This window comes from Dipodomys ordii, unplaced genomic scaffold (assembly GCF_000151885.1).
Source record: "Dipodomys ordii isolate 6190 unplaced genomic scaffold, Dord_2.0 Scaffold42, whole genome shotgun sequence".
Lineage (NCBI taxonomy): Eukaryota > Metazoa > Chordata > Mammalia > Rodentia > Heteromyidae > Dipodomys > Dipodomys ordii.
Window position 1 is genome coordinate 9,748,802 of NW_012267258.1, and position 17,514 is coordinate 9,766,315.

General features: G+C 38.9%; 1 protein-coding gene across 1 annotated transcript in view; it reads right to left on the reverse strand.

Moving 5' to 3' along the window:
* The window catches only part of LOC105987467 (mucin-19-like), a 62,621-nt gene that overhangs the window by 29,954 nt on the left and 15,153 nt on the right, over window positions 1–17,514 (reverse strand). Inside the window, exons 14-29 of the mRNA XM_013018725.1 lie at window positions 15,521–15,613; window positions 14,273–14,357; window positions 13,717–13,854; window positions 12,414–12,563; window positions 11,434–11,528; window positions 10,906–11,032; window positions 9,050–9,296; window positions 7,453–7,505; window positions 7,163–7,263; window positions 6,725–6,876; window positions 5,651–5,789; window positions 4,776–4,880; window positions 4,495–4,689; window positions 3,214–3,453; window positions 2,941–3,097; window positions 972–1,097 (exon numbers count right to left, since the gene is read on the reverse strand). Of these exons, the coding sequence (XP_012874179.1) occupies window positions 972–1,097; window positions 2,941–3,097; window positions 3,214–3,453; window positions 4,495–4,689; window positions 4,776–4,880; window positions 5,651–5,789; window positions 6,725–6,876; window positions 7,163–7,263; window positions 7,453–7,505; window positions 9,050–9,296; window positions 10,906–11,032; window positions 11,434–11,528; window positions 12,414–12,563; window positions 13,717–13,854; window positions 14,273–14,357; window positions 15,521–15,613 (2,203 nt within the window). The remainder of the gene's footprint in view (window positions 1–971; window positions 1,098–2,940; window positions 3,098–3,213; window positions 3,454–4,494; window positions 4,690–4,775; window positions 4,881–5,650; window positions 5,790–6,724; window positions 6,877–7,162; window positions 7,264–7,452; window positions 7,506–9,049; window positions 9,297–10,905; window positions 11,033–11,433; window positions 11,529–12,413; window positions 12,564–13,716; window positions 13,855–14,272; window positions 14,358–15,520; window positions 15,614–17,514) is intronic.

The window sequence follows — 17,514 nt, forward strand, 5'->3', positions numbered from 1 at the left end:
CCGTGATCTACAGATCTCAGCCTCCTAAGTAGGTAAGATTACAGGGGTGAGTCACTGGTACCCAGATCCCTCTAGCATTTTTAAATGATTTGCTATTTGAGCAACTTGCATGATGTTGAATAAAAAACAGACCATGGATCTGGGTAACAGTGACTCAACCCTGTAATTTCAGGAGACTGAGATATGAAGATCACGATTAGAAGCCAGCCCAGGTAAGAAAGTCAGTGAGACTCTATCGCCAATAAATTACTCAGAGAAAGCTGGAAGTGGAGCTGTGGCTCAAGTGGTAGAGTGCTAGCCTTGAGCACAAAAATGCTCAGGAACAGTACCCAGGCCCTGAATCCAAGCTCCAGGACCAGCACATGTGCGCATATACACACACATACACACACACACACACACACACACACACACACACACATACACACACACCAGGGATGTAGCTTAAAATATGAATCCCAAACATCTACTTTGTACAAGAGTAAATAAAGATGTACAAGTCACATTAAAACATGCTGAAAATATCTCATAACCTAGGTCACATCACTGGTACAGCCATGAAGTTTTAGTATCCTTTGGTTTTCCTGTCACTTCTTTCTCTCTAGGGTACTTAAGAATAACATGATCCTTAAAGATGAGATATAGCAGATCGCATTCTATGTTGCATTCTGAAACTCACTTCTCATCAAACTACATTGCTTAATTTTTTTAAAAAAAAGTATAGACAGCTGAGCACTAGTGGCTCACGCCTGACATTCTTGGCAGGAAAATCCATGAGACCCTTATCTCCAATGAACCAGCAAAACGCAGGAAGTAGAGGTGTAGCACAGTGGTAGTATACCAGCCTTGAGAAAAAAAAAAAAAAAGCTAAGGGACAGTAGCCAGGCTCTGAATTCAAAACTGAGAGTCAACAACAACAACAAAAAGGACATCATTTGCAGGACTTTGTGGCTATTCTTAAAATGTCTTACCTTCTAAAAGTGCAGAAAACTTCTGGCCAATGACCCGATCTTTGCATGTTTTAGCCATCACTGTACCACAGGGTTCGTAATGCCAACTGCATTCTCCAGGGGTGTTGTAGTAATCACAGTACACCGCTGTAAACAATGATAGCAGATTATTGTCATGATCATTTTCACCCTTTGTTCTCCAAAGCATTTTTATTACATTTATTTTTCTAAGTAGTTGTACAAAGGGGTTCAAGTCCACAGTTCATATTAGAGGGACAAAGTATCTTCATCCAAAGCATTTTTAAAGGGATCTTAGATGATATGAATAATAAAGTAGCTAAAGGATGTGTCATTCTGCCTCTTCCCATGTTTTTAGTTTTTCTAAATTAGGTTTGGGCACATAGCCAAGGCAATTCACTAAAAAGTGAGAGCTTTATAAGTTGAAAATAAGTTGAGATATCACATGAAGATAGTTTTGAAGTGAAAAAGAAATAACTATTTTTCACATTTGGAGGTGCCTTAGATTACAGTTTAATGTTCAAGCTTAAGTTGTAAAAAATCTGCTGAAAAAATTGTCTTAAGCCTGTCATTATTCTTAATGTATGATAATTTAATATATAAAAGTTGCTAAATTAAGTTAAAATGTCGGTATATGATAGTTTTCAGTAAGGTTTTAATATGTGATAGTTTAAATAATGGTTCCCAAATCAATCAGTTCAAGAAGTCATATAATGCCAAACACTACAGATAAAATGAGGAAAGTTAAGTGTTCTATTTGAATACATCTCATTTAGGAGATTTTTCCTTGTACTGCATGCTTGGAGGGAAAGTGTGTACTGATTTCTATTAAAGTTATGCTTCATATATGTCAAGATTCATTTTAGATTCCATTAATACTTTATCTTCCATGGAGCTCTGTGAAAAAAAAAACTTCAAGGGGAAAATGTGTGAGGTTTTCAATTAAGAGTATGTATGAGCTGGTGGCTTGTGGCTTACTCTCAGTAGCCACTCAGGAGGCTGAGATCTGAGGATCATGGTTCAAAGCCAGCCTGGGCTGGAAAAGTCCATGAGATTAACCTCCAATTAAGAGCAAAAAGGAGGGGCTGGGAAGGTGGCTCAGTGGTAGAGCGCTTGCCTTGCATGCATGAGGCCCTGGGTTCAATTCCTCAGCACCACGTAAGCAAAAAGAAAAAAGCCGGATGTGGCGCTGTGGCTCAAGTGGTAGAGCGCTAGCCTTGAGCTGAAGAGCTGAGGGACAGCGCCCAGGCCCAGAGTTCAGGCCCCACGACCGGACCCCCCCCCCCAAAAAAAAAGAGCAAAAAGGAGGAAATGGAGGTGTGGATCTAGTGGAAGAGTGCCAGCCTTGAGTGAAAAAGCTAAGGGACAGCTCCTAGGCCCAGAATATAAAGCCCAGGTAGGTACACATGTGTATACACATACACACACACACACACACAGTATATGTGAAATAATGTTCAGGGATATATTTATATACCAAGAGAGATATAAAGTTCATTGTGCATCTAAGTATGAATAAGAGATCTTTTCTATTGGTAATTCCTTTTTCTTCTCTCCTCCTCTCCTCCTCCTCCTCCTCCTTTTCTTCTTTCTTCTTCTTCGTGCAGGTCCTGGGGTTTGAACTCGGGACCTGGGTGCTGTCCCTGCGCTTCTTGTGCTCCAAGCTAGCACCCCCCCGCCCCCCACCCCCGGGGCGGCAGCTCCACTTGGTCTTTGGGTAGTTGGTTGGGAGAGGAGCGTCGGGCAGACTTTCCTGGCTTCTTTGAGCCTGGGCTCTCAGCCCGGAGCAGCTAGAATGACAGTGTGATCCCGCAGCACCAGCACCGCTGGGGTAACCGCAAGAAGTTCTGCGACTAAACCTGAGCCCTAAGAGCAGCGTCCCACGCTGGGTTTAGGCTGGGTTTAGGCTGGGTTTAGGCCGGGCCCCGCTTCCCCCTCCCTCCCTCCCTCCCTCCCCGCGCAGCGCACTCACGGCACAGGCTGGGCTTCCGCCAGGAGACGCACACCCCTGCGGCGTTGCAGGCCTCCGCGTACGTGGCCACGGCCGTGCAGAAGCCGGGGTACTTGCCCTCCACGTCGCAGGCGCAGGCCTCCTCCACGCAGGCCTCGTAGTAGGCGGTGGGGTCGACCTGGGCAGGGCAGGCAGGTGAGCAGGGGGAGGAGGAGGGGGAGGGGGGAGGAGGGGAGCCCCGCCCCCCCAGCCCCCAGCCGCGGGCTCCCCCCCCACCACCGCTCCCCAGGCTACCTTGCTGTGGCAGGCCTGGAAGGTGCTGTCCCGGAGGATCTCGCACTTCCTCACAGCCCATGCTTTGCAGTATGGGTTGGAGTCACACGGGAAGCTCTGGGTGACCGTGTTCGAGCACTCTTGACTTGTTTTCCAACTATTCCCAAACTCCAGGGCGCCGCCAGCCACCGAGGAGTGCCTGGTGGTGAAGTCGTCTTTGAGGTCGCCATTGTTGTTCCCACAGAGGCCGCACACCTGGCCCTGTGTGCGGCAGAGAGGGGAGGTCAGAAGGAGCTGTGCAGGTCAGAAGGGTAGGTGGGTAGACAGACAGAGAGACAGATGATAGATAGATAGATGGATGGATAGATAGATACATGGTATACACATAGCTAGAAGATGACAGAAGAGACAGAAAGACAGACAGACAGACAGATAGATAGATGATAGATGAATAGATGATAGACAGATGACAGATGGATAGATGATGGATAAATAAGTAATACACATATATCTAGATGCTGAAGACTGATGAGAAACATTTGCATGATAAATGATACATAGAGATAGATGATAGATGCATAGATGACAGATAAATGATACACATATAGCTAGATAATGATGTTGAAGAGAGATAAATGAGAAATATTTGCATAGATGATACACATAGATAAGATAGATACATACATACATAACTCAACAGGTACCACAATTATGGATGATAAATGGATGGATATTAGATGATAGATAAGGACAAATAAATTATTGATAGATGATAGAGAGACAGAAATTTAAGCTGATAAATATCACAATTATATAAACTATACCATGAGTCTATGTGAACCCCAAATGTGTGAGGGGCAGAGTAATCAGAATTTGTAGATAAGATTCCTTCCCATTCAACACAGTTATCTGATATGGCAAAATAACCTAGGGTCAAGTGGAATAAATGCCTTAAAAATGAACAATAATATTCACAAATTTCAAATTAAGAATGTGTATTCTCTGAGGTTCTTAAGACTATTAGCTACAAGGAATCCATTTAATTCAAATTTTGAAGTAACCACTTCAAAAATCCTATCATGTGATAATCTCAGGTAACCAAACATGGCTCAAATAAATGCCTCAAGCCAGTTGTATTAACCTTTTCACCACATTTTATTATCTTTGATAGCATTTAGTTCATGATAAAGATGAAGAGAAAGTTTTCTTCCAGTAACAGACACCCCACAATTAGCCTACTCTATACCACTGAACTTCTAAAAATTTCAAGAACAAGAAACTACTTGGCTTCTGTGCACATACATGCCAGCGTGGATCCAGAATAGCAGATAGCTTTGTGTATTTGTCCCAAATCAGGATTATTCCATTTGCAAGTTTCACAATCAAGTACAGGCCAACAGTGTGGATGGAGTAGGTTTTGGTGGCAAGTTCACATTCTTTACTTTCCGTGGTTTTAACTGCGGTTACTTTTCCCTCTTGCAAGACAATGTTATGATCCTACAAATGAAAAGAGATGAGACCGGTTTCATTTGGCTGCCTCTGACCTGAGAGAAAAAGTAGATAACAGATAAAGTGATTTGTACCTGAAAAGCAACCACGATTTTTCTGGAGCATGTCAGCCCATCTTCACAGCATGGAACACTCTCAGTTAGAATGCGGAAGGTACCATTTTCTCGACCACAATAATCCTGGGAGGGGGGGAGAATGAGATTATAACTGCTCATAAATATCAGGCATATTTATTTATAATATTATAATATATTATTATATTCTTATCTATTATTATTATTATCTATGTCAGGCAAACACTTCATTACGCATGATGCTTAAACTCATTGTGTGATGGAATTTCCATAGAGCAATGCATTTATGGCTAGGTAGCCTTGGCTTGGTGCAATCTAATTAACTTGTGTTGACACTTCCCTCTTCTATTAATTCTACACATTTAGAATTATACCACAGATAAATGACCGTGTAAATTACATGTGTTTCTAGTTTTAACTTACATGTACATTCTGCAAATAAATAATTGGTTAAAAGGGTTTCCTTTTCCTCCATGATTTAAATAAAACCTGGTATTTCACCAAAACTAAAGTAAAAATACAAATCAATGCTAATTTCATCCATTGGATGGTACGTAGAAGTAGTTTAATAGTTTAACTGCCTGTAAAAAGCCTATACTCAAGATAGAAACTGATGGCTCCCTCATGCCTATAATCCTAGCTACTTATGAGACAGAGACCTGAAGATCCTAGTTCGAAGCCATCCTGGGCAGGAAAATCTGTGAGACACTTATAGTCAAAAAGCAAGAAATGCAACTGGGATATATAGAATAGAATGGGATATATAGGGATCTATGGTATATAAAGAATAGAATGAATAGAATTCCCAAGAACTCAGCTAGAAAGGAATAATAATTAAGAATAGAAAGGTTGACATGAAATATACTCATAATTACCTCAAGAAATGTGTACTGGCAGAGACCATCAAAGCTGTAACTTTCTCCATCAAAAGTTCTAACATGCCCTTCCCCGTAGATGTGGCAGGTGGTCTGACATTCATTCTGTGTGCAGTTCCAAGATCCGTTAATGCAAGTGCTAAAGGAGAAAAATGAAGAGTGTCACAATTATTCTTCCCAGGTTTTTATCTTCAGCTTGCTTTTGTAAAGAAGCAGTAATGATATTTCTTTTTTCTTTTTTACTTAGATTCTGTAGGTGTCCTCCTATTGTCTGATGTTCATTACAACATAATTGCCGTATAAAGTTTCTTTCTTCAAAATACATCAACTTTTGATGGGCACAGTGGCTCAAGTCTATAATCTCAGCTACTCTGGAGGATTGTGATTCAAGGCTAAGCTATAAAGTTCACAAGGATAGATAGATCTCAACTGATGAGGCCTGGGTGTGGTAGTATATACCTGTCAATTCAGCTCCCAGAGAAGCATCACAGGAGTATCGTGACCTAGGCCAGCATGATTATAAACACTAGACTCTCTGCAAAACATACTGTGGCTCATGCCTGTTAACCCTAGCTACTCTGAGATCCCAGATTCTTTGAACCACCCAGATTGTGATTCAGAGCCAGCCTGAACAGGAAAGTCCATGACACTCTTACTCCCAATGAACAACCAAAACCAAACCAAAAAAACAAACAAAACCAGAAGTGAAACTGGCTCAAATGCAGAATGCCAGCCTTGAGGAAAAACGATAAGACACAGAACCTCAGCCCTGAGTTCAAGCCCCAGTATTGGCGTGCATGAAAAAATACAAATTAGCTACAGCCAACAAGGCTTCGAATGTGGCTCAGATGCTAGAGCACCTGCCTTGAGTTCAAATCCCAAGCACAAACAACAAAAGAAAACCAAACAAACACAAACTACCACAACAAAACTCCCAGCATCTTTCACACATTACATTTGTTTTTTTTCTCAGTCTATGGTATGACTTTCTCTTTCCCATAGAAAAGGAGATAAGAGGAAACTACATTTTTAAAAATATCCAAACCAATAAAATAGAAATCCTTGATTACACACCACTCATTACAACCAACAGCAGTTACACTCCCTTGTTCGTATTCTTGTTCACCAAAAGAACATGGGCAGTCATCTGGAAGCACACATCTCCCTTTAGAGTTCCGCACCATTCCCACGGGACAATAGCACCCACGTTTGCAAGGCAGGTCATCCTACAAGAATAAACGTAAAATAGGCACAATGAGCTATGGCTGTAATCTTGTTATTATGCTCTCAGCATCAAGTTCAAGTCCATAAATCATCAAGTTCAAAAATACACTAAATCTACGTTAGGAGCCCACACTGGATGAATCTATCTATCTATCTATCTATCTATCTATCTATCTATCTATAAAAATATACCAACATTCCTTTTTATTTCTTAAATGTTTTAATTTCCTTTAACTTTAAAAAAATTAAAAGTTTTAAAGGCCAGCCCCCTAGTACCATACAACTTACATCAAAAGCGGGTATGTTCCGCGTGCTACATGTTTTGTCAGATCTTCTTTGTGCCTTCGGATCCTTGCAGTCCACATACTCAGCCCCGCCAGTGCAATTTTCTGTAAAAGGAAAAAGTTCTTGTTGATCCAAGGTCTCTTGATCTATTTTAGATATTTATTGATCTGAATATCTAATGCCTATATTTTAGATTAGATAGACCTAAATACCTTTTTAATACTTATGAAAAAGATCAATATTTTATGCATCTTTCACAATGTTTAAACTTGTACCGTGGTATCAACACTTACGTAGAGTTAAATCAAGTGGGGTCTGACAAAGGAGCATTCCATTTCGGCAGACACTGTGAAGAAAAGGAAATTACGTATATAAACATTAAATGTCAAAGATAGTTGGATAAATAAGACACAGTCCCCAGAAGACATATAAAACATACCAAATATTAAGTTCTAGCTTTATAAGTACTGTGGGAATGCAAAAAAGTCCTACAGACATCAGAAACACATTATAGAAAGACACACACACACACACACACACACGTCAGAAGTGGAGCTGTGGCTCAAGTGGCTGAAAGCTAGCCTTGAGTAAAAAGGCAAAGCAAGAGTGTGAGGCTGCCAGGCGCTGGTGGCTCCTGCCTGTAATCCTGTAATTTGAGTATCACAGTTCAAAGCCAGCTCAAGCAAGAAAGTCTGTGAGACTCTTATCTCCAATAACCAGAAAACTGAAAATGACACTGTGGCTTAAATGGTAGAGCACTAGCCTTGAGCTGAAGAGCCGAGGGACAGCACCCACGCCCATAGTTCAAACCCTACAACTGACCAAAAAAAAAAAACGAAAGAAAGGAAGGAAGAAAGAAAAGGAAGGAAAGAAAGAAAAGAATGTGAGACCATGAGCTCTAGCCTCAGTAGCAGCACAAAAATAAAATCCAGCTCTTTGGAAAACTCATTTATTTTCTGCAATAGAAGCTGATCTAGCTTACCATGTTGTATGTCATAGTGCGACTCCCTTTTACATCTTGCTGACTTTGTGAGTACATGACAATGTTTCCTCATTGTTTTGTAACTCCAGTGGCCAGCACCGAGGCCTAGCACAGACAGAGCTACTTATTCAGTATCTCCTTAAGCTCCTACTTATTGAATAATAAGATACTTTTTCTGGTTATTAAATATTTACTTTTGAATATTGTTTATTGAAGCATTTGATTGTATAGTGAATGATGCCTCTTGAGAAAAAGCTAGATGGCTATACATTGCTGAAAAGAATTGTCTGAATATAAAATCCCTCTGGGTTCTGTTTATAAAAACTGCTGGGTTATTTTTCTACTGGTCTTCAAATCAAAGCAGAGTAGGATATACCATGTATGATCACTATGACTCAATGACTCTGTAAGAATGAAAGAGGCAATAACAAACAAACATAAATAAGAAATAATGGCTGGGTGCTGATGGCTCCCATCTGTAATCCTAACTACTTAGGAGGCCGAGATCTGAAGATTGAGGTTTGAAGCTAACCTGGGCACAAAAGTCAATTAAATTCTTGTTTCTGAATAACCGAAAAAAAAGGAAGTAAGGAGGGAAGGGAAAGAGGGAGGGAGGAAGGGAAAAAAAGGAGGGAAGGGAGGGAAAGAGGATAGAGAAAGAATGAGAAATATAAAGGAAAGGCAAGAAAGAATAGAGATAAAAAGAAAAAGGAAAGGAGGGAGGGAGAAAGGAAGAAGAAAGAAAGAAAAAGGAAAGAGAAATCGAGAAAAAGAAAGAAAAACAAGACACAGAAGGGAAGAAAACAAATATGTCAGTCTAAAGGAGACAGCATACAAGCAAATGACTTTCTCTTCAGCGAACCACTCTTGATGTCCCTATCATAATCAACACACATGGACTCCCATACCATTTATTGTCATCAATATGGATGAGTTTGCCTGGTGGTACTACTTCATCATTGACATAGCAGTCACACTGAGATTTCTGAACACAATTTCCTTCATTATCCTTGTACATTCCATCAGGACAAGTGCATCCATCAACTGGAACATCTTCTAAATCACAGCTTCTGTCTCTCTGTGACAAGGATCGGCAAGTACGATTGCAGGCTTTGACATTGTATTTGAACACGAGGCCACTTGGACAAGTTTGTTCTGGGGGTACAGAAACCAAAAGAGAAAAATAATGAACATATGTTCATATTATTCAACCTGTAAGTAAAAGCATTTGTACTTCAGCTTGAAACTTATAGATATGATAGTGGATTGTTCATAACAAATTATGGCTGGGAACCAGTGTCTCACGCATGTAATCCCAGCTACTCAGGGAGCTAAGATCTGAGAATCCTGGTTTGAAATGAGTCCAAAGAATAGGCAGATGAAATCAGGAAGGATGCCCAGAGATAGAGAATAGTGTGTGTGTGTGTGTGTGTGTGTGTGTTTGTGTGTGTGTGTGTAATTAAGCTTGAACTCAACTTGAGCACTTTTTGGCTCAAGGCTAATGCTCTACCACTACAGCCACAGCTCCACTTCTGACATTTTGGTAGTTAATTAGAGATAAGAGTCTTGTAGACCCTTTTGCTTGGGCTGATTTTGAATCACAGTCCTCAGATCTCAGCCTTCTGGGTAGCTAGGATTATAGGCATGAGCCACTGGGATCCCACTGGATTTTATTTTAAAGAATACGCTGGTTTCTGTAGACATGATGCAGTAGAGGAAGCCAAGAGGAGATGTTAAAGGTTATTGCAATCACTCAAAAGAAAAAAAATAAAAGGTGGTTTCTTGAGCTAAGTTTGTATAAAAGTGATCAAGAGTTATGCAGAGATTTTATAAGCAAACTTGCTAGGCTTTACTGATTAATTAAATACTAGCTATGAATTATTTTTCAGGTTATGTAAGAGAGCATTTCTATGATGTTTGTTGGGTTTTTATTGCGGTTTTGTTTTCTTCTGTAAAATCAACTATTTTTGTGAAGTCATATTGAAAGGGTACAATAAATATTTTACCACAAAGCAGGATCATATAAATATGATAGTTGGGGCCTTTCAATAGATTTTATTCAACAGAATCTCATCTTAAAAGACATTAACTGATTATTGTTTAAATTTCAGCATACACAAATCAAAGAATATTGTGTATATAAATACATAGAGATTTTGTGTTGTTTACATATCAATATCTTAAACTATATCAGGAAAACAGACTCCAAGAGGAGAAGAGGGGGAGAATGCAGTCAAGAATTCAATATATATGCTACAAAATTAAGAAGAGTGAGGGCAGGGATGAGGAGGGAAGGGATGGGTGAAAATGTTGAAGAGGCATTACATTCATAAACTGCTTTGATAAATGGAAATCCCTTTACAACTGCTTAAAGATAGTATTTTTAAAAGACAGTATTTTCACATATTAAGAAATTCAAGAAAGGCTCAGTAGCATTAAACAAAGGAAATTCAGTTTTGAAAATTATGAGGTACAAATTTGGGAATGTGCATGCATAACACACATAATCACAATTACATACATATACATACACACTCAACATACACACACATACATATGTACAGTCTCTCATACACTCTCATTTTCATACAATCACTCACATACATCCACACACTCACACTTATACACTCTTGTGCATACACACAATCTCTCATACACATTCATATTCACACAAAATTGCACACAGCCACACACACACATACACACACACACACACACACAAAGTGAAACAGAGGCGCAGGTTGAGTTACTGGAAATCACTTACCGCACAGGCCGGCTCTCCAACCTGCCATGTTTTCTCCTTTGACAGCACAGGCTTTTACATAGTTGTCTAGAATTGTACACAGGCATTCTTGACTGTTTTCACAAGAACAAGTGTATTTGTTGCATTCCTTTGAAAATAAAAATTTACATTGCATTCTAAAATTATTCACAAGAACAGCAAACCGAGGATAACAATTCATTGCTTACTCTTCCACGCTGAAACAAATATTGACTCTGAAACATCTAGAAATATCAACTGAACTATTTGAAACAGAAATTTAATTAACTCCTGTATTAAAGAACATGGAAAAGACAAAGAAAAATGCAGTGCATATGTTTTTCGCATTTGGGGTTATCATGGAGTGGTGTTATTTCCTTAAATTGGTATATTAATACTTGAATAAATTAATGGAATCAAATGCTAAAATTAAGCTCATGCTTCAGCCTACTGACAGCGGCTGCCATTTGAAAATGTTGATATGTTGTTGTCAGGGTTAGTAAAGTATTCCTCAAAATTTCTATCACCCACCTCGTGATAGAATTTGGGGTTCACAACTGAATGGCAGGAAGCAAAAGGCCCACTTGAATCCAGAAGAATTCCACATTTATTTTCAGCAAACTTTTCTGGAAGAGAAATTAATTGCCCAGAATTAGTACCAACAACATCATAATTTTTTTCTTTCTTAAATTTTTTTAGCAGTCTAAAAAAAATTTAGCAGGGCCTTAAGCTTGCTGGGCTGGTGCTCTACCACTTGAGCAATGCCCCTAATCCTTTTTGCTTTAGCTTTTTTCAGATAGTGTCTCATACGTTAAAAAAATGGTACCTTGAAATGTGATCCTCCTACTTATACTGCATAATTGGGACTACAGGAGTATACTACTATGCTTAGCTACTAGTTTCACTAATTTTTAAAAAGATGCAAATTTTAACAGCTTTAAACAGCTTTATCTATTTTAGGACAATTGTTTTTGAAAGTATTTTGCGAGCCAGAAGCCATTAGCATTCCTATTAAACAAAGCTTTTCTGGGATCCATTATCACATGCACTTTAATAGGGATGACTGCCCTATCAGTGTCCATCTCTGAGTTTATACAAGAGTAACTTCAAATCTTTATGAAAAGTCATGTAAGTGTCAGGTTGTATTAACACCTTCATTTGGAGCGTGATATTACTGATAGACATGGCAGAGGTGGTCAGGACAGCTAGACCCAGGAATTGCCCTGTCATAAAACAGCGGTAGCCCTTGGCAGGGGAGGAGGGGCATGTTCACTAAGTGCACCAGTGGTTACTAGTAAACCAGATGACTTCTATAATCTCTTCTTACCCTATTATTCTGAGTTTGTGGAGAAAACTGTGAAAGACACAAAAGAATGGGTATAGAAAAAATGCAACATTGATCTTCCTTAGCTAAAGCTAGGGTTATCTGGTATGTTCTTATTGTTATCAGAATAAGTACATAATCCCTAGCACTATACTAAAATAACAATTTGTTACTCAGTTACTATTACCTGTTTCTATACTGATGCATGTCGAGGGGGTTCCTTTAGGGCAGGCTGCCATTTCCCAAGAATTAGCAAATGCATGAGACGTCTTCTCCAATATATTCTGACTGGACAAGAAATCGTCCTCAGCTTTGTTGTTGTAGGAGCCGCACAGCCCTGTATCATAATAATAACACAGAGCAAAGTATAACATTTGCCGCCTTCTCAGCTTGTGCGTTTCAATCCTTACTGCTGTTCTGTGTTCAAATCAACACCTACAGAAACTACCTGAGGAAAAATGGTTAGGTAGACAACAGATGGATATATGATATGATAGCAGGTGCTCATTTAAGCCCTACCAATATATAGCCAAGATATAGTCAAGAAGATCGATAGATGATAGATGGATGGCAGAGATAGACATGAGAGATGGCAGATAGGAAGAAGAGACTGATGATGGATAGTTAGATGATATAGGTGATGGATAGAAGATAGGAAAATACTTAGACAGGCCGGGTGCTGGTGGCTCACGCCTGTAATCCTAGCTACTCAGGAGGCTGAGATCTGAGGATCGCGGTTCAAAGCCAGCCCGGGCAGGAGAGACCGTGAGACTCCTATCTCCAATAAAACCACCAGAAAACCGGAAGTGGTGCTGTAGCTCAAGTGGTAGAGCGCTCACCTTGAGCTGAAGAGCTGAGGGACAGCGCTCAGGCCCAGAGTTCAAGCCCCACGACCGACAAAAAAAAAAAAAAAGGAAAATACTTAGACAGGACATGACAGGAATGATAGATAGATAGATAGATAGATAGATAGATAGATAGATAGATAGATAGATAGATAGATAGATAGATGATAGGCCAGCAGGCAGATGACAGAAAATATTAGGTAGGTAGATAGATAGATGGAAATATATAATTTCTATACACATAGATGATAGATAACATAGATATATGTCTACATATACACATATGTATGCCTACATTTTACAAATTTCATGTCAGTTGATTCCATTCAATTGATCTTTGGCTCAAATTCCAGAGCTCAGAAATTTGTTCACCTGTACTGTGATTTTCCTGATAGTCACTTAATAGAACCTTAATTTGAAATTTATAAATATTTAAATAGTTTCTTTAAAAAAAACTTTGGAAATAAATTTTGTGATGACTAAAGCTCTCTTTACTACAAAGAACAAGATGACATTATTTTATTACAGTGCAGAAGGGAACACTAAGTCAAAATGCCTTATTGGTTTGGTGTTGTTGAGAGATCATTGTAAATAAAATACATTCATATTATACCCTAAGAAGTGAAATCTACCCAGAGGACTTACCCACGGTGTCTGAGAATTGGTTGGGTGGCACGGAAACATACAGTTGCATCACAGGGAAATATTGAATTTGCATTTTCACTCCTAAGTATGTTTCTACTTGAAAGTATGAGGAAGTTGGTTTGGAGATCTGCACTTCATCTGTTAAAATAATGATTAAAATGAGTGAATCTCTTTGTAACTAGTTTTAATATATTTGAATACTTCACATCTAGTAAAGCAAAAGTATTTAATATCTTTTAAAACAAAATAAACAAATGCATCCTCTGTTTATATTATTTTGGGGGGTACTGGTACTGGAGCCTGAACTCATGGCCTCATGCTCTTAGTTGTCTTTTTCTGCTCACAGTTGGTGCTATGCCATTTGAGCCATACCTCTACTTCTGGCTTTTTGCTGGTTAATGGGAGATAAAGGTCTAAGGAATTTTTTCTGCTTCAGCTAGCTTCAAATTGCAACCCTCATGTGTCCATCTCCTACTACTAAGTTAGGATTATAGGTATGAGCCACCAGCACCCAGCCCATTTGATGCTGATTTTAAAATACAAATGTTAAACTTACCTGAATTGTAAGAATCTTGAATTCTAACCACATCGTTTGTGACTGTCCCATCACTGTTGAAAACAAACTTGCCACCTGAAGCAGACTGACAGTGAAAATATTCCTTTAGTACATATTAATTGAAAACATTATTTTTATGTACTATATGCATATGAATTGGGAGCTATAAAACATTTTATATTTTTAACATTTTATAAAACATTTTATAATTTTATAGAATTAGTTTATATTGTACTGTTTTGTAGAATGGGAACTTTTTTTTTTTTTGTCGGTCATGGGGCTTGAACTCTGCCCCTCAGCTCTTCAGCTCAAGGCAAGCGCTCTACTGCTTGAGCCATAGCACCACTTCTGGTTTTCTAGTGTTTTATTGGAGATCAGAGTCTCACGGACTTTTCTTCCTGGGCTGGCTTTGAACCAAGATCCTCAGATCTCAGTCTCCTGAGTAGCTAGGATTACAGACATGAGTCACCAGCGCCCAGCTAGAATGGGAACTTCTTTGTACAACTACTTAAAGATAATACTACTACTACTAATACATGTTAAAAAAGAATTAGTTTATATTAATTTCATTCTTTCTCATGCCAACTCTGTGTCACATTATTGAAAGAAACTATCAGCCCCACCTTGTAAATGAAACAATTTAAATGCACAAACTGTAACTTGAATTTTCAAGTTACAACACACTCTAAGTGCTAAATCCAGGCTAACTGGATATTTGATTTTTGTCCCTCTTAAACCATTTGGTCTGAATATACAAATTCTAAGTAAATTCTACTGTCCTCCTTCTTAAATGGTTCACAGAGTTTAATAATCGAGTCAGCACCTAAGATTGATCTGCAAAGAATCTATAACTGTATTTATGGTAAATTTTTATATACATCAGGACCTTGTCTCTAGCAAACTTTGTTAGGAACTTACCAACGTGTGTGTGTGTGTGTGTGTGCGCGCGCGTGCATGCGCACGTGCGCACGCACAGGACACGCGCCAGTTTCTGGGGCTTGAACTCAGGGTCCTACACCCTTGCTTGGCTTTTTCCTCTCAAGATGTTACTTTACTATCTCCAGCTTCCTATTGGTTAATTGAAGATAAAAGGCTCAGTAGACTTTCCTGATGAGCCTGGCTTTGAACCATGATTCTCAAATCTGAGCCTCCTGTGTAACTGGAATTATAGGCATGAGCACCTGACCAAAACCCATTTTTAATTGATCTGATTTACTATGACTCAATGACTGGAACTTAATTACTTACAGAATTCAAGAGAAATGAGACCCTATTTAAGCATGTTCCCGTCTGACCCTCTGCACATGGGTGGAGCTCAACACCAACAGACAAATCTTCATTCTGTAAAAAGAGTCTTTGTGTTAAAACAATGCTTATTTGTAAGCTATTACTCCGTGACTCATTCACAAATGCACGTTCAAAACTTACATATGCAATTTCCGTATAAAAATCAATCCATCTGAAAATAGAAACCTAGGTCACCCCACATTACAACCTTCAGGGAAGCTATGAGCTTCATGTATAATCAGAGTGATCTTGCATTAAGCTGTGGAATCTAAAACTTGGGGGTTTTCATAGTTATCACTTTTTTTCTTTTACATTTATTTTTGATCTTCCCACAAAAGTAATTATGAGGACTTCAGGAATTAGGGACAGCATAGCTTTTCAATCTCTCGATAAGATATAATTTCTGTGTAAATCCAATATAAGCAGTATTTAACTTGTAACACTAATACACGTTAGTCATAAATATTGGCTTCCATTTTTCCTTTCCAAGTCTAGGAATCATCAGGCATGGTAGCTCATATCTGTAATGCTAGCACTCAAAAGGCTTAGGCAGGAAGATCATGAGTTCAACACCAGCGTGGGCTAAATACAGACACCACTCCTAACAAAATCTAAATATACAAATTCCATATGCTGAGGATATTTCTCTTTTTCTTTCCTTGTTTCCAATCCTCTTAGATTAGAAGAATGCTATTAATATAAGTAAAAAAACATTATTTTATTAAGCACATATGCAAAGAAAATAGAAGACTGAAAAAAAAATTTAGTGTACTTAGAAAGTTGTTTGTCAATATAGACAGTTTTTCTTATTAGGATTTTTGTAGTAAGAATTTTTCAAGCATAGAATTCCATTATACACACACACACACACACACACACACATATACCACACTTTCTTGATCCATTCATTTACTGAGGGGCATCTGGGTTGGGTTGGTTCCATATCTTAGCTATGATGAATAATGCTGTGATAAATATAGTTGTGCTGGTAGCTTTTACAATGGAATTCTATGCCTCTATCAGAAAGAATGACACCGCCCCATTTGTTAGGAAATAGAAAGACTTGGAAAAAAGCATATTAAGTGAAGTAAGCCAGGCCCAAAGAAACATAGGTCCCATGGTTTCCCTTATCTGTAATAACTAGTATATGTCTAGGACAAGCAGAAAAGGTCAAAAGCTATGTCCATATGACCATATAAGATGATGCTAAGCGCTGGGAAGGTGGCTCAGTGGTAGAGCACTTGCCTTGCATGCCTGAGGCCCTGGGTTCAATTCCTCAGCATCACATAAGCAAAAAGAAAAAAACCGGAAGTGGCGCTGTGGCTCAAGTGGTAGAACCCTAGCCTTGAGCTGAAGAGCTGAGAGACAGGGCCTAGAGCCAGAGATCAGGCCTGACAACCAGACCCCTCCCCAAAAAAAGATGATGCTAAGCAAAATGAACCCCAAGATAGGGACACAAGAGATTTTTATCTTTGTTGCTATTGTTCTTAATGTACTTATAATGTACTATGTGATTTTCTTTGTTTCTTTTGTATGTTCTTCTCCCATGGTATAACCTCTGTTTTCACTGTATTTGATTCCAGTGCCCTGCATCTTTTATATATATATATATATTTTTTTCTAATTTGAGGAGGGGAAGAGAAATAACAAAAAGCTGACATAAGGATACAGGTTGACCTATTGTAACAATGAGATGTACTTTGTTGAAAACAAACTTTACAACTTTGGGGGAGAGGAAGGAGTTGGGGAGGTGGGGAGGGAAGGGATGGTAGGGGGAAAACAAAAGAGGGGTAACAATGCTCGATAGGAAATGTACCCATTACTTTACCCATGTAACCGTGACCCCTCTCCATATTATCATTACAATAAAAATATATAAGAAACTTCCTAAATCTGATAATAAAAAAAGAATTTTTCAAGCAGTGCATACCATACACACAAGAATACAGATATTA